The sequence below is a fragment of the Hyperoodon ampullatus genome (genome assembly GCF_949752795.1).
Source record: "Hyperoodon ampullatus genome assembly, chromosome: 7".
NCBI classification, from domain to species: Eukaryota; Metazoa; Chordata; class Mammalia; order Artiodactyla; family Ziphiidae; genus Hyperoodon; species Hyperoodon ampullatus.
The window spans coordinates 6,488,439-6,512,077 of record NC_136920.1 but is presented as its reverse complement, the minus strand read 5'-3'; the positions used below and the strand labels follow the sequence as shown (position 1 = coordinate 6,512,077).

The window sequence follows — 23,639 nt, the reverse complement described above, 5'->3', positions numbered from 1 at the left end:
GGAGAAGCACACAGCTTCAGGAGAGACGGAGTTTTGGGGATTTCTAAACAAAGTAGATCTCTCTCTTTCTCTTTCTCCACACATGTGCACATCTATGCACAACCAGGAACACATGAACACACAAACACACATACATGCATACACTCATACACACACACACACAGGCACAGGAACGCATCCACACACACGCAAGCACCCAGGGGAATTCACACACACACACACACACACACACACACACACACAGACACACACACACGCGCATTAGCTTCTTCTTTCCATCCACACAAACCGTCTATCAGTTTCAAAACAATACTGCCTTTCATACCCAGGGGATTAAAATGCATCTTTCTCCCAGTTTCTCAGAATACAATCTTACATCTGAAAACATCGATTTGGCATGGACTCTGCCATCATCATAAGCAAATATGTGCAAGTAAAAACTGCAAGCGTTTCCTCAGGCTGCATCATTATCTGTTAAATAACAAAGTAGAATAAAATACTTTAATGTTTTGATCACACACATCCCTCGCCCCCATTGTCCCACGGCTGCCCTGCAGGGAGATGCCTCGGTCGGCCTGACGTGGGTGGTTGGGGTCCTCCTGGCCGACGTAAACCCACAGGTGTCCCGGTTTAAAGTGGCCCCCTCCGAGCCACGACGCGGGGACACTACCTCCGACGTGACCCTTGTCTGAGAGAAGCAGGCAGAGTTGGGAACGTGTTCTTTGGGCCCTGGAAGCAGCAGCCAGCTCTGATGCAGCCAGGGGCAGGCCAGAGGAGAGTCTGAGACGGATCCCTGCACACACTGGGTCAGCTTTGACCGTGGACACTAGGTGTCTGTCGGCTGGTCTGCACCCTCCAACCAGGCGGCCTGAGCTCGGAGCCCAGCCGTGGGGCAGGGATGCTCAAAGCCTCCGCTCCCCAGGCCGGGGCTAAGCTCGGCGCCCCCGGACCCGCAGCCTCCTCCGCTGTCGCCGCCGCCGCTGCCGTCAGGGCTGGGTGGCCCTGCCTGGAGGCCTGGACTGGCTGCCGCGGAGCCCGGCCGCACCCTGGAGCAGCCTCACCATCTCGTGGTCCTTGTGGTCCAGCACCCGAGGCAGGAACAGCGAGGACTTCTGTGTGCGGCGCGTCTTGAAGCCCCTGCGGGGCCGGCCCTTGCCATTCACAGACACGTACCACAGTCTCTCGGCGCTGGGCTGGCGCTGGGCCCCACGCCCGCCGGGCACCGTGCGGTAGAGCCGGGAGGCGTACGTGTTGTAGCCCAGCTCGTGGATGCGCTCCACGAATTCGCACTCGGCGTTGTAGCTCTCCTGTGGGGCGGGCAGGGGCCAAGGTCAGCGGCACAGAGGCCACAAGGATGTGGGCAGGGAGGGATGCCCTTAGCAGGGGTCTGTGCCAGTCTGGGGCAGGGTGGGGAAGGCGGGTCCCTGCCCTCCTGGAGGCGGGTGTCTGGAAGGACAAAGGTGCAAACCCAGAATGTAAGGAGCTTTCACCAGTGTCCCCGCAGGTGGCTGTGGGGTCTCTCCAGTCAGGGGCTAGAGGAGGGGCGGGTATGCCTTATGCCAGCTCAGCCGTGGATGGACGCGCATGCCAAGGGCCATCCCCCAAAGTGCTTCCCTCCCTGCGCTGTTTCAAAGGGCAGGGCTGGGGGCACAGGGAAAGCTGCACAGAAAGACTGGCCTTCCCTCCTGGGACTGACCGCGGGGCAGGAGACCCTCGGGGCCTGTGCCCATCTGCAGAGGGGGAGGGGAGCAGCTACTGAGCGCGGGTGGCCCAGCGGCCTGCAGCTCCATTCTCAGGGGTCACAGGCTGTTCGGGGCCAGCTCCACGCACTGGGCAGCTTGGGACCCCAAAAGACCTCAGGAAGCAAGATGTTAAGCACCGAACACCTCTTCCCAATGACACGGGAGCCCAGAGATAAGGCCGGAGAGCTTTGGTTGAAGCGGAGGGGTGGTGCCTCCCCCATAACTCCAACCCTTCCTCTCTGCTCTCCAGACCCTCGGTGGATGCCCAGAGCTCCTTGGGTCTGAGTACGGACTCCATTGCCCGAGACGAACTTCCAGACTTTACAGATGGGGAAACTGAGGCCCAGGGGTGGTGCCAGGCCCCAGATCACAGAGGGGTCTGATGCCCTGCCCTCTGGGGTGGGTGGGCTCAGGGCAGACCGGCCCCACCCCCATGCCGGGCACGCTGCATTAGCATCTTATCCTCCACCCCTCCACCCCCCCCCCCCACCGCATTGAGTTTCCGTGAAAAACTCAGCCGCCGAACCAACTCTCCTCCCAGGCCCCTCTGTCCTGGAGAAGGTACGTCCTCCAGGGCTGAGGCCCATCGCCCAGGGGGCCTGACGGGCTTGCTCTTTGCTGGGACACTTGGGGGGCCACCAGAGGGGTACAGTCCTGTGAGCCTCAAAGGGTAAGGGGCTCAGGTCCTATGGAGGGGTCCTCGGGGGCAGGGCATTTGTTTGCATCTTGTAGGGGCTCCTGGCTTTGGGGGGGGGGTCTAAGATCACCTGGAAAAAGGCATCACAGACTCACCGTGACAACATTTCCCAATGCCAGTCCCATCCCTGCGGTCCCACCTCAGACTCTGCTCCACACGTGCCGCCCCCAGAGTCCCCCAGCCCTGGGCTCCACCAGCTCTAATTCTATTTGTTGCTGTCAGACTCCGCCCCCCGGGGGGTGCTGCTCTTCCAGCTGGGCCTCAGCCTTGCCAGCACCTGGAGCTGTTCCAGGAGAGCCGGCCGGGCAGGGCGGAGGCAGGGACCAGGCAGGGGTGCACAGAGTGGCCAGATACCTTCCCAGTGGGGTGACACTTGGAGGGGAGGGCATTTTCTGGTGGGCATTTGGGAGCAGGGACACTGCAGGCAGTGAGAGTACAGGCAAAGGCGTGGGCAGCGGGTGGCGAGCGGCAGTGCTTGCCCTGGAGGGCCAAAGGGGTCCAGAGCCTGGAGTGGGGGCACGAGCTGTGCAGTGATGGTGGGACATGGGGGCAGGAGGTGCCCTGGGTGGTTCCTCCGTGAGCTGAGCTGAGGAATCCGGGTGATAATCTGTGGGTAATGGGGAGTTCCCAGAGGCCATCACATGAGTGGATTTTCATTTTAGGAAGATCCCTGAGCAGGTACCTAGCATAGAGTATGACATATGGTAAGTGCCTAGGACGGTGAGGAATGAAGGAATGAATACCAGATGGATGGATGGATGAATGGATGGATGGATGGAAGGGTAAGTGGATGGATGGACGGGTGGATGGATGCTGATGGATGGAAGGAAGGAGAGGTGGATGGTTGGATGGATGGATGGGGAAGGGAGGGAGGGTGGACTGGAAGAGGGAGACCCTGGTGTCCAGTAGCTGGGTCCCAAGGCTGTTGTGATGGTCCAGCTGGGAAATGATGAGGGCCTGAGTTATAGGGGCACTGGCCACAGGAATAAGGAAGAGGGAGGCAGAAATTGAAGAGAGAGATTCAGGAAGTATATTCGAGGACTTGGAGATGGACTGAATGTGGGGCTGAGAAGGAGGTGCCCACCAGGACTCCTAGCTGACCTTGGGCTTGAGTGAGTGGCCGGTGGGGTGACAATTATGGCAGAGGAGTCGGGGGAGTTGCTGGGTTCTGTTGGGGGCACGCTGCCCTCTGCCAGGGTGGTCTCTGTCCTCTGCTGTCAGGACATTTCGGGGGCACCTATAACTCAGAAGGGAGATCAGGGCTGGAATTGGGGGCTGTGAGGGTGCAAGGGCCACTGACTCACAGAGTGCATGAGCTAGTCTGGAAGGGTGGGAAGCAGGGTGATGGCAAAGACCAGGGACCTCAGACAGCCAAGAGGCAGGGCAGTGGGAGTAGCGCTTGCAGGCAGATTGGTGGTGGCAGGATGGGGACGGGAGGGCAGGTGGCAGGGATGGCACCCAGGCTGCCTCACCTCCCAGGTTATCTGCAAAGCGGTGAGGTCTTCCCGTCCAGGTGCTCTGAAAAGTCCCACCCCATCCAGCTAGACCTCCTGGCTATCCCGGGTGGGCCCAAGAACCTCTTCTCTGCCACTGCCATCAGCTCTCAGGGACAGAAGCCACAGGGAGGTTCTGACCCACTGGGATCCCCCAGGGCATGCCTTGTTCAGACCCCCAAAGCCCTGGGCCTGGGTCTTCCATGGAAGAGACGGCAGAGACCTGAAGCTTCCCTCCTGATTCAGCCCTACCTGCCCCACTCTGTGAACTTTCCCAGCGTGAACAAAGGCCCTCTCTGGTCCGTAAGACCTGCACAAGGACTGCAGGCCAGCAAGGTGTGCCCTCTCCATAAGGGATGGGAGCAACTGTGGGCGGTCTGAGACCATTTCAGGGAAGAGAAAGTCAGTTCTGCTCACTTGACACCAGGGCCGCAGGGCCCGAGGGGTCTAGAGAGCCACCGTCCACCTCAAGAAAAGTCAGACCAGACCCCAGTCTAAGGGCGTGTCCTTATAAACCACGAGTGGTGTTTGCAGACTCTAGAAGCACATTCAGAAAAGGCTGGGCATCCAAGGGTCCCTCCTCTCAGACACAGCTTCTGTCAAGGGGCCTCGGGGTCAGAGAAAACAAATGAGTACATTCCAACTTCTGCATTTCCTTTAGCAAAGCCGTGAAAAATCTGTGATGAAATAATCTGCTTCAAGGAGGATTCCCCTGCAATTCTTGATCGCACTTTGCCTGACTTCAGAGGGGCTGGGAAATGTTGGTGTGTTTCCCCTGCAAACACGACTGAATGGAGAAAGGTAATTGCAGGGAGATGGTCCTCGGCTGCTTCGTCTAGGTGATGTGTGGATGGAAAACCTCTCATTGCTCAGGGAATATCAGCCAAATTGCATGTAATGACGAGTTGCAGGCAGCAAATTTCCCAGTACATGTATTTTACTCCATGTATTCCCCGCCCTTGGGGGAGGGACACTGCCAATGGCCACAGAGTTACAGGACACTTTTTGTTGCAGAGACCCAGGCGGTGCATGGACTGGGCTCCAAAACCGTGTGTCTGGGACCTGGGTCCTGTCTCCCTTCCTCTTGGTTCCCTTTCATGAACTCACAGCTCTTGCCTTTCCACCCTTGGGAAGACCTGGCTGTGCCGTGCCCTGCTTCCTCCCCTCCTCACCCCCAGGAGAGCTCTGGGGGAGCCCACAGGCTCCGGACGCGCAGGCTCCGAGGCCATGGCTCAGGGGCCCAGCCGCTCCGCGGCATGTGGGATCTTCCCGGACCGGGGCACGAACCCGCGTCACCTGCATCGGCAGGTGGACTCTCAACCACTGCGCCACCACGGAAGCCCCACAGAAGAGCTTTTGCCCAACGCACATCCCTGCTTCATCCCAAGGCCTGCTAGAGTCCATTTATCTTGGTAGAAATTTGGGGGACAATCTCTCCCCTACCCTCAGCTACCTTGAAGGTGACCACAGAATGGCTGGAGGAACATTTTCTAACCAGACAGCACTGGAGAACATAGGACGTGTCTACCCCCCAGCCAAGAGCTGCCTCTAAACAGAAGCAGCCATAAGAGCATTGGTTGAGGGGCCACGGGACCTGGGGTTCTGGTCCCAGCTCGGTCCTGCATATCCCCGGACAAAGCATTCTACTGCCCATGTCCCCTTATGTCCTCTGATGTGATGCTCAAGGGAGATGGCTGCTCCATCTGTGCCCACCCTCACCACATGAACAATTGGACTCACCGAAGCATAGAGCCGTCCCTTCTTGTTCATGGCCAAGTACCGCCCGGAGAAGAGCCCCTTGATGGCCACAATGCCCACCTCCACCGCTGTTATCTCCAGGATACCTGGGAAGAGTCAGGAAGGCCCATCACTCCCTCCACCTCCCACAGAGCCCAGAGGTGAGGGCTGAGCCCCTGATGGCCCTGCCCAAAGCCAAGCCCAGCTCCGGGAGGGAGAGGTGAGGGCAGCACACGCCCAAAGGGGGTGACTTTGGAAGTTCAGGGGAGGGAGAAACGCCTGGGTGCGAGGTGCAGGAGAAGAATTCAAACCTGGGAGGGAAATAATAAAACTAGTATTTCTCCATGCTGACTCTCTGCAGGACATGGAGCCCCTTGGAGCCTCTCCCGCTACTCGGTGAGCTAGTTTCATGATGGGCCAGACAAGCAAGCTGAGACTGCGGGGCTGTGTGACTTGCCCAAGGCCGCGCACAGGTGTTTGAACTGGGATTCAAAGCCCTGCTGCAGATGGCGGGGTCTGGACGCCCCTGCTCACGGGCAGCACTGGGGTGCCAGGAGAGGCCCCGGAGAGGGAGCTGGGCCCTTGCTGAGGTGAGTTGATAATGGAATCCACTGGTGCATTTTGGGTGCCACCCAAACCCGCTGGCAATGCACGTGGGCGTGAGATCATTGTCTCGGGCCTGTATGCAGGTTACAGGATGCTGGCAGGAGGCCGGATTAGACCCCGGAGCTCACAAAGGGAAGCCACCTGCGCTCACCGCTCTCCACTGAGTGTAAGAAAGGTGAAATCTCCCCCAACGCCTCCCTTTTGGACCCGAAAGCACTTTTTTCCGGGGGCCTGCAACGAAGCCCCAGGTGGGGCCATTGTCCCCCGAGAATGGCTCCGAGGAAGGGCGGCTGGGGCAACAGCCGGTGCCCTCTCCAGGGGGCGCATCTCTGGCAGTGCGTCTGGCCCCGAACACGTCAGCCATCCTAGGGCCCAGACGCGGGCCGCCGGAGGCTTGTGCGGAGCGTACGGGGGTGCAGGATGAGGGCCTCTCGCGTCCCCGGGACGCAGGCTGGGCGGATTCCGCGGCACCGGCCCGAAAACCAGAGAAGCGCGCATCTGGATGCGGGACAGGGGCGGCTGCAGGCGCGCGCCCGCCTCCCTCAGCCTATGGGCTGCCCGCCTTGGATGCCTCAAGGGGAAGGCTGGATTTGGAGAGAAACGAGGTATCGCTACTAGGCGAGCGCAGGCGCTCCCGTAACCCCGTCCTGAGCGCAAGGACGTCCTGGCAACATTTGGCTCCCACCGCGCGGCTCCGGAGGCGTCTGCCGAAGACGCCCTCGCACGACTGCGGCTTTCTTGGAGGAAGTAGAGTTTTCCGGCCGCCGCCTTGAATCCACCGCACCACTTCCTGCGCCCGGGGAGGGAGCAGAGCGCGGGTCGCACGGAGGACCCCCGAGACCCTCGCCACACTCCCACGCTCCCCACTGAGTTCCTGCCTCGGGCCTCCAGCTCCCCAGCGAGCGGAGCTGCTTCGAGTTCCCCTGGCCTTGCGCTCCTGCAAGGAGGGCTCAGCATGAGCCCGGGTCCCCTGGCCGACGGAACCAAACCCTGGAGCCTCGCGGGACTCCGGCTCCAGCGCAGTCCGGGCGCGGGTCCTGGCTGCTGGGCGCGGTGAAAGTGTATCTGCGCCCCCAGACCCAGGCAGACGCCCGTGCGTGCTCCTAAGCCGCAACCCGCGGCCCCCCACCCGGTGGCCGGGGCGCGCACCCGGCCTGTCTCTCTGCGGCCAAAGGTAGAGGCGGGAAGGCTGGGGATTCCGGTCTGGGGACACGATTCTCTATCCTTGCGGCCGCCTCCCCAGAGCCCCGCTCTGTCCGGGCGAGTGTCCTCCGCGCAGAGGCGGCGCGGGGCGGCCGCGAGCCGCGAGGGCGGCGGGGATGACGGGGCGCCCCGGGGCGGGCAGCAGGAGGAGAAATCGTCAAAATAATAAAGAGGATGAGAAATGCCTTGCCCAGGGCCTTTTCTCCGAAAAACTCCAAGGGCTCAAACTTGGCAGGACCTCCGAACCCAGCCGAGCAGGGAGTCCCCGGGCGGCCTACCTCGCACCCCCTCGGACGAACGGGCGGGGTTGGGGGCAGGCTGGGCCAGGCCAGCCGGCCCGACAGCGGGCAGCCACCGCCCCGAGCCCTCTTCGGACGTGTCCCGCGCCCCACCCCACCCCAGCTCCACTCTCGCTCTCCTCCCGGACGCTGAGGGAGGCCCGGGGACCCCGGCGGCCTCCCTCTGGCAGCAGGGCTGGTCTGCGTCCCTGGGCACCCTTCGCGCACCAACCCCGTCCTGGGCCCCGCTCCTCCCCGGGGATGCCCCGCGCGGCGCCGCGGGGCCGCACACTCACTGTAGGCGCTGTTCTCCAGGCTGCCGTTGACGCGGCCGCTCGGGTGAAGCTGGAGGTGGTACTTGGTGGCGCAGTAGAGCTTGCGGCGCCGGGGCGCCCCGCCGAGGTGCTCGTAGACCCCGCCGCGGCCGCCCGCATCGCGCCGCGGCCGCCCCCCGGGGCCCGCGGCCGGCCAGCCGGGCTCCAGCAGGCCGAGCAGCAGAAGCCAGATCAGGCCCATCGCGGCATCGCGCCCGCCCCGCGGCGGCGGCGGCGGCTGCAGCAGAGCGCGGCGCCCATGGAAGGGACGGCGGCGGAGCCGGGGCGAGGCGTTCGGAGCCGGCTCCGCGGGGTGGGGGGAGGGGAGCGAAGAGGAGGGGCGGGGGCGGGAGGGAGAGAGAAAGAGAGATCCTTTAATTTTCACCCAGGATCGGGTGAAATTTCCGTTGCTGCGCAAAGAGCTGAAAGAAAAGACGGTTGGGCAACAAAAGGCCGACGTGGTCCCCAGGCGGAGGCGCGGGAGGCGCGGGAGGGGCGGGCGGCCGGGAGGGTGGGGAGCCCGGCGGGGCGCGGGGTTCGGGCCGGGCGCCGCCAGCGCACACTCCACCCCCGCGGCCAGCCGTCGAGCCGCGGCTCCGCTCCGCCGCGCGGCCCGCGCCGCCGTGCGCCCTCCCGGCTCTGAAAGGTCCCTTCCCCGCCCCTCCCCCGCCCCCTCCCTCAGACCAATTATGCCTCCGAAAATTATAGACCGAGGCCTCGAGGCGGCCGCCCCAGGCCCTGTCACCCCCTCCCGCCCCCCATCAATCCCAGGGCACAATGGGGACGCCGCCGGTGACTGATGTCCGCGAAAACAACTTGCGGGGAAGTCGCGCTGACAAACGCCCATTAAAGGCGGCGCATAATGAAGGGGGCTGAAGAGCACGGCGGAGGGGAGGGCCCTGGGCGCGGGCGCGCGTGGGGGACCCCAAGGTTCTGACTGCGCCCAGGGCTCCCCGTTGGAGCCAGGACGCTGTTCTCGGCGGCCCGAGGCTTGGCGGGACCTGTCGGGAGGTGCCGTATCCCGTCGCGCGTCCCGACCGGGCAGATCGGGAAGGGTGAGGTTTGCGCTTGGAGGGTCCTGTCCCAACAGCAGGTCGGCCAGAGAGCGGGCTGGGGAGGTAGGAGGGGGACAGGAGAGCCAGAGAAAGGGGCACAGAGTCAGAGAGCCCTAAGGCAAGAGAGACAGACACAGAAAGACAGGGAGAAAGATCTCAGAGAACGGGAGAGAGTATGACAGAAAGGAAAGAGAGACTGAGAAACAGAGATGCAGACCAAGAGAGCAGGGGAGTGATGCCCAGAGAAAAACACGGGAAGCCTGGTGGCCACAGAGAAGGGAGATGGGAGGAAAGTGGCAAAGGTGGGTGGATATCCCGGCCTTGGTGGGTTCCAAGTAGCAGTGTAGATGCCCCTGGAGACTGCATGGGGGCCCCTCCCCTAGGGACCCCAGTGAAAGGGGGCTGAGCATGGAGTGTTGGGAAAAGCCACATCCCCACTCTCTCTCTTGTTCCCGCAGCCTCTTTGCCCCAGCAGCCCCCTGGCCAGCAGCCAGCCTGATACTGACACCCATGCTCAAGCAAGGGCACGTGCGAGGTCGGGGGGGTTGGGGCTGTAGGGTCCAGTAGTCTAGGCTACAGCCTGGCTCCCAGTCCAGGAGCTCAGGGGTGAGCCAGGTGGGCTGGCATCTCCCATCCCTTCTACGTACGTCAGGATTTGGAACCTTGGTCCTTCCCAGGGGAGGGGCATGTGTGGAGGGCACCAGGGACTCTCTTGAGCTGCAGGAGGTAGCACAGCCCATTGGGATATGTCTCACCACCCTGGCCTAACACAGACAGGGCAGCATATCCTCAGTGAGCCCTCCCCAGCACACTCAGTGCCTGAGTGGCTGCGAGGCATCACTCGGTACCCCAGTCCCAGAGAAGGTGGCTTCTGGCTTGGGTCTGTCTTTAGACTTAAAGACCAGGCCACTGATTGCTAGAGCCCCTTAATGGTGGAGCCTGTTTCACAAGGGACAGAGGACAGCCCCCAGGCAGCCCCCGAGGTTGGAGCCAAGGGGCCCCCATTGGAGCTGTACCCACAGGGCTGGCCTGGGGCTGCTGGTCACTTGAACTTCCAATGAGAACACAGGAGAGACACAGTGAAGGCTGTAGGTGCCCTAAACGCCATTTGCTCTGCTTCTGGGGGTCAGGTACCTCGGGAAGATGGGAGGAGCCAGAAAACTCCAATTGGGGAAGCTCTGGGTTTGCAGCCTCCTTCCTGCCCCATGCCTGGGGCCCCAACAGTGCCCTGGGACCAGTTTCAAACCTCATGGTGGGTCACCCTGCACCCACCCCAGTCTGCCTCCACCCTAGAACTGGTGGGGAGAGGGGGCTCCACAGAGCAGGGGTCCAAGGGTGGTGAGAGGTCAGGAGGGCAGGAGGTTCTGCTGGGTTTGTTCATTGTTGTACCCTCAGCTCCTAGACTGTGCCTGGCCCACAGAAGCCTCTCAGAACCTATTCCTTGAATGAATGAATAAATGAGTGAATGGCTTGGCTGCTTTCTAGCGCTGTGACCCTGGCCATTTGGCATCACCCCTCTGAGATGCTGCCTTCTCGTATATAAAATGCCTCGGATAGGGACTTCCCTGGCGGTGCAGTGGTTAAGACTCCACGCTTCCATTGCCGGGGGCACGGGTTCAATCCCTGGTCGGGGAACTAAGATACCACATACCACGTAGCGAGGCCAATAAATAAAATGCCTCAAATATAGTGAGAGAAACTCAATAGAAGTACCCCTGCAAGGGTCCTACCACCATGTCAGCACAGATCTGGCCCCATCAATAGGGAGCCACGGTTTATTATGCAAACCAAGATGCCTCCAAGAGTGAAACAGGGCACTGTGAACAGACAAGCTTGGACAGCTGGCCCCTCTTCCCCAGGTCCCTTCCAGTGGGCCCGGCTCACCACAGCTTAGGGGGATTTCTCCAAGGCAGCTAAGCTCCCTGGGCCCTGGCCGTAGCCTCCAGGCTGAAGTCAGAGGTAGTGTCTAAAACCCAAAGCTTCCATCTGCGCCGCACCCCGCCTTGCCCCGCACCGGGCCCTGCGGCAGCCCCATCCTCCGCTAGTGTTGGGGGGCACTCGCCCACCTGCCTGCACCCCCAGCCCACTACCTGCGGCCTCTCCCTCCTGGCCCCGTGCCTTTGCTTCCCCCCCCGCTGAGGCTCCTCTTCATCAAAATCTCCCTGGCCCCCTCTTTCCTGCCCCCTGGACACTCCCACACACTTGGATTTGGCTCTGGATGTCGCTGGGCTGCCAGGCTCTCGGACACTGGGGCCCAGCTGAGGGAAGGGTGCCTGATTTCATGGAAACTTCCGGGCAGGGCAGAGATGTCATTCGCAGCTTCGTGCTGGGCTGGGTGGTGCACTCACACATCCCCGCCTCGGCGACCTCCCGTTCCATACGGAACCAGCTTGGGGGGCAATGCAGTAATAGCCATCCTGTTAATTGCTTCCAAATGGTCTCTGCATCCATTTGACTAATTGGTCTCTTCCAGACCCCAGCCTGGACACCCTCAGGCTTGGCCCCTGCCAGCCTCACCACTGCTCTGGGACTTCTGCTCTGGGTGTCCTCACCCCCAGATCCCCTCCCAACCCTATCTCGTACCTGGGTGACCTTCTGTGACCCCCCTTAGGTCCAGGCCGACACCTCCAGCCCTTCCCCTGCAGAGGGAGCAGGGGAGGGGAGGGGACAAAGAACAGTGTTCTGTGACGTGGTCCCAGCCTGCCCACCGGGGTGACGATCAGATGTGGTGCTGGCTTCAGGCCCCAAACTCACTCTAATTACCCCCCCTCCCCAAGAGCAGGGGAGAGAGGCCTGGCCTGCACAGGACCTGCTCAGAGCCAGGGGGCCCTGAAACCCGACGGACAGCCCTGTTCAACCCCACCTTAGAGGTGAGAAACGGAGGCTCAGAGACATGAAGAGACTTGCCTGAGGTCACACAGCTGGGAGGTGAGGTGAGGTGACAGGAACCTCCACCTGCCTCAGTGTGGGCACCTGGCCATTTGACCCCCCCCAGTAGGCTGCAGTGTCCAGGGATGAGCAGGGGAATCTTTACTCTCAGGCCCCATCTTTGCTTCCAGCAAAGTCAGAAGCCAAGGAGCCACGGGGATGGTCCTTGAGGGCAGACTCTCCAAGCCCAACCGGGGCCAGTTTTTGCCAATAGACACTGCCTCTGGGTAGACCATTTGGCTGCCCTCCCCAGCCAAGGCCGCCCCACTCCTAAGGGCAGGGCCTGGTCCCAGCGCCAGGCAGGAGCCCCCAACTGGGGGGCACAGCTCCCTCTTGAGGGTCCTCCTGGATGCACCTGGCTGGGGGCCCCCTTCTCGCCAAATGTCCCAGGACCACTGGGCTGCAGGGGTGGTGAGTCTGCTGGCACCCAAGGGGCCTTGAGCACTGCTTGTGCCCAGAGAGAGTGAGGGCTGCTGGGTGCGGAGAGGAGGGGACCTGCCCCTTTCCTATAAGCCGGCAGGACCTTGGGGTAGGTCAGCCCCAGTACCGGCTCATGGGTCAGGAGCACCCCAAATGCACCAGTGGAGGGGAAGGAGACCCCAGGAGGGTAACGTGAAGTCTGGGGCCTAGGGTTACAACCACCCAAGCTGAGTCTTTTAAAAAATTTACTTTTATTTTTTTAATTTTAAAGAGCTTTACTGAGATATAAATCCACATACCCTACAATTCACCCCTTTAAAGTGTACAATTCAATGACTTTTAATACATTGTTGCTGTGCAGTCATCACCAGGTCAACTCTAGAATCTTTTCATCACCCCAGAAGAAACCCTGAACTCTTAGCTGTCATCCACCTATTCCTCCCTCCCTGCTCAGCCTTAAGCAACACACATCTACTCTCTGTCTCTATGGATTTCCCTATTCTGGACATTTTATAGAAGTGGACTCGTACGTTATCTATCTCTCTGTGTCTGCTTTCTTTCACTTGGCCTAATGTTTCGAGGTTCATCCACGTGGTAGCGAGTGTCAGTGCCTCCATCCTTTTCATGGCTGAGTTATAGTCGCTTGTATGGATGGACCCCACTTTGTTCATCCATTCTTCTGTCAATGGACCTTTGGCTTGTTTCCTGGCTCTTATGAAGCTCCAAGCTGAGTCTGAAAGGAGGAGGAAGAGGAATTGTTTCAGGTTTGAGGGGTGGAGGGGAGACACACTGTGAGCTGGCCCCGCTCCTGCCCGCGCCAGACCGAGGGCAGCCTCCGGCCCCTGTGCCCCCTCAGTGCCTGGCATGGGGCCACACACGGGGCAGCTGGAACAACCAGGACCGTGGCCTCTGGAGACGTGGCCTGTGGCCGTGCCCTCCGGTGCCTGGACAGACCTCTACATGCCCCAGTCTCCCCCTCTGTAGCAGGAATGACCGTCCCTGCCCCTGCACACACTGGGTGTGAGAGTTCAGTGAGGGAGCGCTCAGATCAGTGCCCACTGCAAGCCATCAACACCCCCCTGGCGACCAGAAGGGACCAGTGCCTCTGAAGCTCACCTTGAAAGGTGACTCAGGGTAAAGGGCAGGATGATAACCATGCAGCGAAGGCCATATCAGTTAGCTCAGGCCATCATAACAAAGTCCCGCAGCCCGGGGGGCTCACACACAGACAGTCCCTGTCTCCAGTCCTGAGGCTGGAATCTGAGATCCAGCTGTGGGCAGGGCTGGTCCTCCTGAGGCCTCTCTCCTCGGCGTGTAGACGGCCGTCTCCTCCCTGTGTCCTCACAGGGTCGTCCCTCTGTGTGTGTCCGTGTCCTGACCTCCTCTTCTTATAAGGACACCAGTCCTATGGGATCAGGGCCCCAACCTGGTGACCTCGTTTTACCTTAATTACCTCTTTAAAGATCATATCTCCAAATACAGCCACATTTTGAAGTAGTAGGGGTTAATGACTTGAACATATGAATTTGAGGGTACACAATAGCCCATGATAAGTGCCAGCAATGAGGTGTGCCCCCAGGTCTGTGGATGGGGAGAGGTGGAGTCAGGGGCTTGGCCTGTGATTTCTACCTGCCGCCCACCACCCCCATCACCGCCTGGCAGAGCTTGGTAAGAGCTATGGAAGCAAACCCACACCCACAAGATCACCCCTGCCCCACCCTTACCAGGGTCTTCACACATGCTGGTCCCTCCACCACCCGGGCCACCCATTAGCCTTTTCCTTCTAGAAACTCCTGCAAGACCCAGTGCACGGCACTTGGAAGCTCCCAGCTCCCCGGGCACAGTGAGTCTCCCTCACCTCCCACGTGCCATCCTGACTCCGAGGCCCGTGCCTCCCAGCTGGGAAGGCAGGCAGGCCCTGTCGGTCTCTGTCCTAGTGCCATCCTGTGTCCCATGGCCAGGATGGTGTAGATGGCCACCAGGAGCTGTGGGGCGCTGGCCAGTGGAGGGCGTGGCGTGAAAGGTGCTCTCAGGGCGCTGGCAGGGAGGAGTGCCCTGGCCCCGCCCTCAGGGACTGGCACGCTACTCGTGTGCGCCTTCACTTCCCACAGGACCTCTGGGCACTGCTGCCTGACCCCAAGTCTGCAGAGAGAAGGGGCTGTGTTCTGGGCCTTCACTGGCTGGCCACCCCCCACCAGCAGACTGCCTGCCAGGGGGCAGGCTGCCAGATGGCATCAGTGGACCGGTGGGTTCTGAATCACAGTCTCTCCTCACTGTGGGACCAAATCCTGGATCAGGCAAAGATGCGAGGGAGTCAGGTCAGGAAGGGGCTGGTTGGGCGCACGCTCACTTTTGTTGTTAGGAAACGTTTCTTATTTCCCAGCTTCAAGAGGCCGCGGAAGGACACTCCCCTCCCCTCTCCTTACTGGGTGGGCTTCCTTCCACAGAGCGAGACAGCCCCCCAGGGCTCCCCTGACATCTCCGTCCTGGCCAGCTGCCAGTGTTGCCTGCAAGCCCGCTGTGCCTGCCACGCATAGCCGGTGCCATAACTCCTCACCTCCAGGGTTAGGACCGTGACCTCAGGCATGGTCCAGCCCCTGCCCATCGGCCTTGACTAGTCACTGCTCCCAGCGCCCCCCTGGGAGCACGGGCTCTGCTGGACCTTGGGATCTCTGCGCTGGCTGTTCCCACCACCTACAGCGCCCGATCCCCTCTCTGTTCCCATTGTTGACTTGCCTAGATTCTTCCTGTTCTTGGCGATCCAGCTCAGAAGGTCCCTCCTCAGGGGGGTGTCCCTGCATCCCCCTCCCCACACTCCCTGGCTGGATCAGGAGTCCCTCCTCCCCGCTCCCCGAGTGCATCTCACCCACGGGGCCGTGAGGTTCTAAGGTGGCCAGGACTGGTCTGCTGTTATCTGCTTCCTCGATGTCTCCACCTGGGGCTTGGCCTGAATCAATCCCCCTGGAGATGATGAATGAATAAATGAATGAATGAATGAAATCCCCACAGCATCCTTTGATCTGCTAACATTGGTCATTTGAGTGAAAAAGTGCAGAAAAGAAGTTGGAAATATGGGTCCTGACAAAGCTGGCATTTAAGGCGGGCGGGAGGGAACAAAACAGCATCATCTCATCTCACTGCCTGGCAGGGTGGGCAGCCCATTTGGAGTCACTGTTTCCAATAGGGATAGAGGGGGTTTTCTAGAACATCGGGTCTGGCAAAACTCCAGAAAATTTGTAGACTAGAAAATGACCCGTCATATGGAGCTACTCATCAGAGGCGTGGAGCTGATTCTGAGGCAGTTTTCAAACGGGAGGGAGTCTTTCCAGCAGACGGAACTGTCCGGGTAGCTGCAAAGAAAAGAGTTGCACTCAGGCGTGTCCTGCAGAGCTGGAAGGCATGCAAGCCAGGGCCACCTCCAGGAAAGACATCGGGCAGGATCTGTGACAATGGTCACTGGAATGCCCCTTGCTCTAGGAATCCCACAGGTGGCACTTCATCTCACAAAGTCCATAAAGAAATATGCCTAGGAACGTCCACTGCAGCCTCATTCACCAGGATATCAACCCAGATACAATGCAAACCACCCCCACGTGGAGACTGTGGCGTGCAGCCGTCACCATGACAGAGAGCTCCCTGGACGGAAGGCTCTTGGGGTGGCCTGTACGGGAACCACACAGTAGCATCACAGAGTGGGGACTACAATCCCATTTATGACTTGCCGGGTTCAAATCCAAATTCTGCCACTTACCATGTGTGTGGGTTTGGGCAAGTGAACCTCTCCAAGCCTTAGTTTCCTCATCTGCAAAATGGGATGATTACCGTGAGGCTGAGATGCGTTAGCACAGGCAAAGTACTCGGGGCAGTGTCTGGCATGCTTGGGTACTGGACCTGTGCTTACTGCGTTATTAGTATTTGCGCACACTCGTGGATATGCAGAATGTTTCTGAAAGATACAGGAAGCTGTAGGAGCGGTTAGTTACCTCTGGGAAGGAGGATGCCAGGAAGGGATGAGTGGGAAGAGGACGGTTCACTATCACCCTTTGGTGTTGATTTCACCGTTGTTTTGATTTTTACTGCGAGCAGGTATTGCTTTGGTAATTCATAAGGGAGTTGGTACTCGAGACGTGCTTAACCGAGGCCATTTGGCTGGGGCAGAGGGGACACTGAGGGATCAGGATTAACGCCTGCAAAGACGAGAAGGAAGGAAGCAGACGGGGGGCAGCGGGGTCCTGCCCTGTGCCCTGTACACGTGCATTTTCCTCTGACAGCAGCTCCACCCAGGAAGGATGCTGCAACTGGTGGGAGCCCAGGCAGCAGGAGCTCGGTGCGTGTGCACGGCGGGGCTGGACTCAGACTCCACAGCCTCGCTCTCTTCCACTCATCAACCGGACCTGCGAGCAGAAAATCAGACCCACCAAGGGCCCCCTTGCAGATTATTTTGGGTGAATGTCTCAGCACAAACAGGAACCTTCCCGCCGCCCACCTCCGCACTGTAAGTAATGAACTACAGTGTAGACCTGGGCAGGGCTCCTTGGAGACCCCAGGCCCTAGACCCACTCTCCCAATTCACACACAAAACCCTGACACAGGGAGATGAAAGTAGGTCCAACTCGGGGACTGACGGACGGCGGCATTTAAGCAAAGACCCCACTTGACTTAAGAGGGGCCTTGGGGCCCAATAGATGTGGCCACGGCCGGCTTGAGGCCCACACAATGTAGCTAATTGGCCTCCGCATTTCTCTCTCTTGAATTTTAAATCCTTTTAGCCACAGATTATGGGACAATGGGCTGAATTCTCGGGGCTGTCATTAGGCTGGGGGACAGCGCGGGCTCGCTGTCCCTGGGCCAGCCTCGTTACCGGGTGGTTGAGAGGTGTGGGTGTCTCTCCTGGGGACGTGCACACAAACGTAAGGAACGTCTCAGAGCCACAATGCCAATTTCATCCTGACAAAGGAGCCTTTCCCCGCGGCTCAGGACCTGCAATCCAGAAGGCCAGCCTGCTCTTTGGTACTCTTGCTCTGAGTGAAAAGCGGGCACCAGAATCCAAGTCAAACCCCGACCTCTGTCCTGTACAGGCACTTGTTCCCGGGGCAGGGGATCCTTTGGAGTGTGGGCCCGAGGCCGGGCTGGGCTGCATCGCTCCCCAGAGCACCCTGACTTTGCTGGACAATCACCTCGGCCCCTTTCGTTCCTGCGGCTTTTGATCTCACCTGCCTGCAAACTGGCAGCCATTGCCCCCACCCCATGCCCTGCAACCTCTTACCTGACCCTCCCTGACCCGCGGGGTCCCACCAATGCTGTCTCCAGGGCGCCGGGCCATGGCATGGGGTGGAGGCTTTGACCCAGTCACACCTGGACTAGTGAAGATGCCAGAGCCCTAGGCTCCTTCCCACTGCCCCCCCGCCCGGCTACGAATGTGGGATCACGGGAGTTTGGGGAGTGTAGGCCCCTAAAACAGAGCTCCTGGTAAAGGCGGAAGACAAGCACTTTGCCCCATGGTGGGCACACGGCTGCTGCAGCCTCCCTTATAAATCACCAGTGATGAGCTTTTTTTTTTTTTAAATTACATTTTATTTTTGGCTGTGTTGGGTCTCTGTTGCTGTGCGCAGGCTTTCTCTAGTTGGGGCGAGCTGGGGCTACTCTTCATTGCAGTGCACGGGCTTCTCATTGCGATGGCTTCTCTTGCTGCGGAGCACGGGCTCTAGGCGTGTGGGCCTCAGTAGTTGTGGCACGTGGGCTCAGTAGCTCGCAGGCTCTAGAGCGCAGGCTCAGTATTTGTGGCTTGCAGGCTCTAGAGCTCAGGCTCAATAGTTGTGGTGCACAGGCTTAGTTGCTCCGCGGCATGTGGGATCTTCCCGGACCAGGACTCGAAACTGCGTCCCCTGCATTGGCAGGCAGATTCTTAACCACTGCGGCACCAGGGAAGTCCTGATGAGCTTTTAAACAGAGTCTTTCTTGTACCTAGATGAGGCCACATTTTGACAACTTGACTCCGCAGCAAAGAGAGATCCAGGGTCCTAAGTGCCTTGTCTGGCACCCGGGGACAACCTGGCCGGGATACCCACTGTCCCAGCCCTGCTGAGGCTGCCATGGGACTTTGCCACAGGCTGAGACCTGGGCTCTTTCTTCAGTGCCAACTCACAAAGCTATTTGTTTTTATAGAGATTTATTGAGACATAACTCATATGTCATACAATTCACCCACTTAAGGTTTTTTAGTGGGTTCAGCGGGTCTTAGCGTTTTCAGACGCTCAGCCATCACCACTATCAACTTTAGAACATGTTACTCACCCCTCAGAAAGCCTTCCCCCATAAGAATCGCTCGCTTTTCTCCCACCCCCCAGCCGCTGACCACTACTCACCTGATTTCTGTTTGTATAAACAAGCCCATTCTGGAAATGTCACATAAATGGACTATACAATAGGTGGTCTTTTGTGATGGGCCACACCTATTTTTTTCTTTCTTTTTTTTTTTTTTATTGAAGTATAGTTTATTTACAATGTTGTGTTAGTTTCAGGTGTACAGCATAGTGATTCAGTTATTCTTTTTCAGATTCTTTTCCCTTATAGGTTATTATGAAATATTGAGTAGAGTTCCCTGTGCTCAACAGTCGGTCCTTGTTGGTTTTCTCTTTTATACACAGTCGTGTGTGTCTGTTCATCCCAAACTCCTAATTTATTCCTCCCCCCCCTTCCCTTTTGGTAACTGTAAGTTTGTTTTCTATGCCTCTGGGTCTATTTGTTTTGTAAATAAGTTCATGTCTATCTTTTTTTTTTTTTTTTAGATTTCACATATAAGCAATATCATATGATATTTGTCTTTCTCTGCCTGGCTTACTTCACTTAGTATGACAATCTCTAGGTCCATCCATGTTGCTGAAAAGGGCATTATTTCATTCTTTTTGATGGCTGAGTAGTATTCCATTGTATATATGTACCACATCTGCTTTATCCATTCATCTGTCGATGGACATTTAGGTTGTTTCCATGTCTTGGCTCTTGTGAATAGGGCTGCTATGAACACTGGGGTGCATGTACCTTTTCAGTTTAGAGTTTTCTCTAGATATATGCCCAAGTGGGATTGCAGGATCATATGGCAACCTTATTTTTAGTTTTTTAAGGAACCTCCATACTGTGCCCCATAGCACCAATTTACATTCCTACCAGCAGTGTAGGAGGGGTCCCTTTTCTCCGCACCTTCTCCAGCATTTATTATTTGTACAATTTTTGATGATGGTCATTCTGAGTGGAGTGAGGTAATGCCTCACTGTAGTTTTGAGTTGCATGTCTCTGATAATTAGCGATGTTGAGCATCTTTTCATGTGCCCGTTCGCCATCCGGATGACTTCTTTGGAGAAATGTCTTTTTGAAGCAAAGCAAAGGTACCCTCCTCTCTTGAGCGACCCCCTCTAGCACCCGCTAACCACCCACACATAGTATATTGTGAGAGGTAGGGCCCCAGCTCCCACCTGGTGTGGAGACAGCAGGCTTTTCAGCCATTTCTTTCAAGCTAGACTCTGAAAATCGGAGGGCGAGACCCATAGGGAGGCTCGTAGGAGCTGCCCGGTTCAGATCATGCTGGCTGAATTCCAAAGGAAATAGCAGTGATAGACCTAACAGTGAGTGTAATTACAGCCCCTGTGTGCAGGGCCAGGAGTGCAATTGGACGTAAATATTTTTTGCAATCTTCACCGGCTCAGGCCCTGCAGTCACTCTGCTAGATGTGGCAGGGCCAGCAATTAGTCCAGAACCTTCTTCCCAGCTCTCTGTCCTGCGATGTAACCCCATCACTGGCCCTGGGATGGGGAAAGGACAGGAAAGCTCCAGAAGCCAGAGGCAGTACCAGCTCTGGGGACCTGCCCCGGGAGCCCTGATGGCGCAAGGTCATTTTGGGAGATAACCCATGAAGGAACCTGCTTTCACATCACAAACCTCTTGTAAAAGTATTCTTAAAACATCGGGCCTTAATTCCTTCCCAAAAGAAGTTCGTTGCGAGCCCGTCCATCAGCATCTGTGTCTCTGTGCATCTTCCGCTGGGATGACTCTGCACCGTACCACCCATCAAGGTGGCCTTGGGAGTATTCGTTCAAACCACTGGTGGCTCATCTGTGACTGATTGAAATCAGACAAATCAGACCTCGAGGCCACTGACATTCACCTGGAGACCACTGACATCCACCTGGAGGACATTTATGCTGCCTGGAGGACACTGACATCCACCTGGAGGACACATGCCTACCTGGAGACCCCTGACAGCCGCTCGGCATGTGTCATGAGCACTAAGGAGACATGGCCATCTTCACCATAAGCCCCGCCCAGGCTTCAGTTGCTTCCAAATGTCCAACAAGGCAAATCTGACATCCACCAGCTGTGGAAATTGCTGTCTTAGACCATCTGTGAGATCAAATACAGTCTGGGAACTCCTCTATAAACATTTTCTCACTCTCTCATTCATTAATTCCTTCTCTCATTCATTCAACCATTCAACAGCATTGTGAATTCCTGCTTCGTGCCAGGCCATGAGCTGAGGATGCCGTTGGAAGAGGACACGTTCCTTTCCTGGTGGAGGCCGGTGGGGGGGGCGGTGGGGAGGGCCAGGAGACACCTACCACCAGGGAGCAGGTGGGTGACAAAAGTGAGTGACCACAACACATTCAGGCCCTTTGGGCACGAGCTGGGGGCCCCTTACTGAGCCTGGGTAGGTCAGGAAGCAGCCTCTCCCTGCCTCATGCTGGTAGCTTTGGACCCTAACTAACCACTCAGTAAGCATCATGGGTCCCTCCTACACTCCAAATCTCTCTCATTTTATTTTCCCCAAAGAGCTCCACCTTTGGGCATGTCTTCCCTTTCACCCCACACCCTCTTTGCCTGGAACCCAAGTTCTGTGCAACAGGCAGGGTAGAGACAACTGGCTCCATTTCACAGGTGAGGAAACTGAGGCACAGAACGTAACCAGTTTCCTCCAGAGCACACGGGCGGAGTGGATGAGCTGGGTTTTGAATCCAGGACCCAAGCCCACACACTGCTCTCCCTTTAGTAACCATCAACGAGAAAGAGAAAGCCAAGCAGGCAATGCTATTCTTCTGGATGTAATTTGTAGCCCGCAGGGGGTGGTCACACCCAGAGTTTGACAAAAACAGAAAATCTATTTGCTAGACACTGATATAGTACTTGCTTATAGACAACGTGCTCTTTGAAGCATTTTATAAATATTAACTCCTTTAAGCCGCATAACAACCCTAGTGGATTTTCTCAGAGATGAGAAAACAGAGGCACAGAGAGGTCAAGCAACTTGCCTGTAGGTGCTCAGCGGCCTAGGGGCAGAGCCAGGATTCATAGGCAGGGACCCGGGCTTTGGAATTTGTCTGAACCACCAGGTGATGCTGCCTAACTCAGGACACCTTGAAGGATAATTACGGCGAGTATGTGCTGAGTGGGGAAAAGCTCGTGATAAAATATTAAGTGAAAAAGCAGCGTTCAATATTGTATGTGTATTTTGTTTGCAAATAGGAGAAAAAATATAGGCATCCTTTTATATGGAAAACCTGATAGCCATGTATTACCTGGGGCCTGGTCCTGGCAGGGGGCAGACATAAAACACAGGACACAAGAGTGATTAGCGTGGAGGAATGGGGGTGAGGAGGGACCTTTTTTCCTCCCATGTTGATCCACCCCATTGTCTTTACAACAAAAATAGCTCATTTCCCCATGAGTGGGTTTCTTTAAAGTGTCACTTTAAAGAAAATTCCTTTCGGATTCTCCAGGCTCATTCAGGTGCCTGGAGTGAGAGGAAGGGGGCCCATTATCCCGGGGCTCGGGACACAGGGACAGGAGTCCCATCTCTGCTGGGCTTTGATCTCAGAATGCATCACCTGAAAGAAAAATGGCCTTTCTCTGGGATGCTAGGACATCCGGATGTAACCAGACCCCACGTGCAGAAATGCGTGTGAGGCCGGGAACTCAGGACTCCCACGGACCCCAGCTCCCCAGCAGTGCTTCCACGCAGGCATCTCCCCCAAGCCCGTCGTAGGGACCCTTAGAGGGTCCTGGACCAGCGAGGCAGTCGACCTCGCCCGAGATGCCCCAGCTGCAAACCCACCAGCAAAAGTGTGCTACACACAACCACATCCCGAGTTGTCAGGGGTGGAGGGTCGGGGAGGACTGGGGGTTGCGGCCATCAGTGCTGTTCACACAGGGCGGAAGAGCTTGGGGACACTCCTGCCGTAGCCGCCGGTGCGTGGCCGGGGTCGCACACTGAAGCTGCCTCGCTGCCACGATGAGCACCACAGGCCATGTGGTCCTGGATGTAGCAGCACACGTAGTGGCTCAGAAGTCAGACTCTGGCCTCAGACCTAGCAGCTCTGTGTCTCCGTTTCCTCATCTGTAAAATGGAGACATAACAGCACCTACTTCATAGGGTCTTTGTGACGATGACCCCCCAAGTGCAGTGAGCATTGGAGCGACGTCTGCAGCCTTCACTCTCCAGTCCTTGCTGCAGTCCTGTGAGCTGCCTTCTGTGACCCACGCTTTGCAGGGAGGAATTGACATACAGAGAGCATAAGTGACTGGCCCGGGGTCCCCGGGGGTGGCTTCCTTTCTGGGCCTTTCGTGGGGTCACGCCATCTCCCGGGTCATCACTGGACCCCCCAGTTCCTGGGACGTGGCAGGGTCTCCCCCATAGAACTCCAGCAGCTGAGAAACATCCACCGACGATCTCTCAGACAAAAAGATCTGACAAGAACAAATGGATTCGTTTTTATTTTTACTTACATTTATTTCAAAGGAAAATCCACACCTTTGTCAAGAATAGAGACCAGCATCCTTTGCCCTGATTACAATGTAACTATAAAACATTGCTATGTAACTATTAAAGTAACTGCAAAAAACGGTATTCTTAAGTTCTCACCAAGTCGCAGGTTCAGACGCAGGCACTTGCTCTTCCTTTGTAAAAGGGGAGGGGGGTGGTATAAAGGCCAACTGCGATTAAGAAAACTTGAAAGAGGGGCTTCCCTGGTGGCGCAGTGGTTGAGAATCCGCCTGCCAATGCAGGGGACACGGGTTCGAGCCCTGGGCTGGGAGGATCCCACATGCCGCGGAGCAACTAGGCCCGTGAGCCACAACTACTGAGCCTGCGCGTCTGGAGCCTGTGCTCCGCAACAAGAG

The 23,639-nt window shown here is 57.7% G+C and overlaps 1 protein-coding gene across 1 annotated transcript; it reads right to left on the bottom strand.

Moving 5' to 3' along the window:
• Nucleotides 1–986: 986 nt before the first annotated feature.
• Nucleotides 987–8,272, bottom strand: FGF3 (fibroblast growth factor 3; the record flags this gene model as incomplete). The annotated part of the gene is made up of 3 exons (XM_079708243.1): nt 987–1,307; nt 5,673–5,776; nt 8,053–8,272. The coding sequence occupies 3 exons, from the start codon at nt 8,270–8,272 to the stop codon at nt 987–989; spliced, it is 645 nt and encodes a 214-aa protein (XP_079564369.1).
• Nucleotides 8,273–23,639: the final 15,367 nt, after the last annotated feature.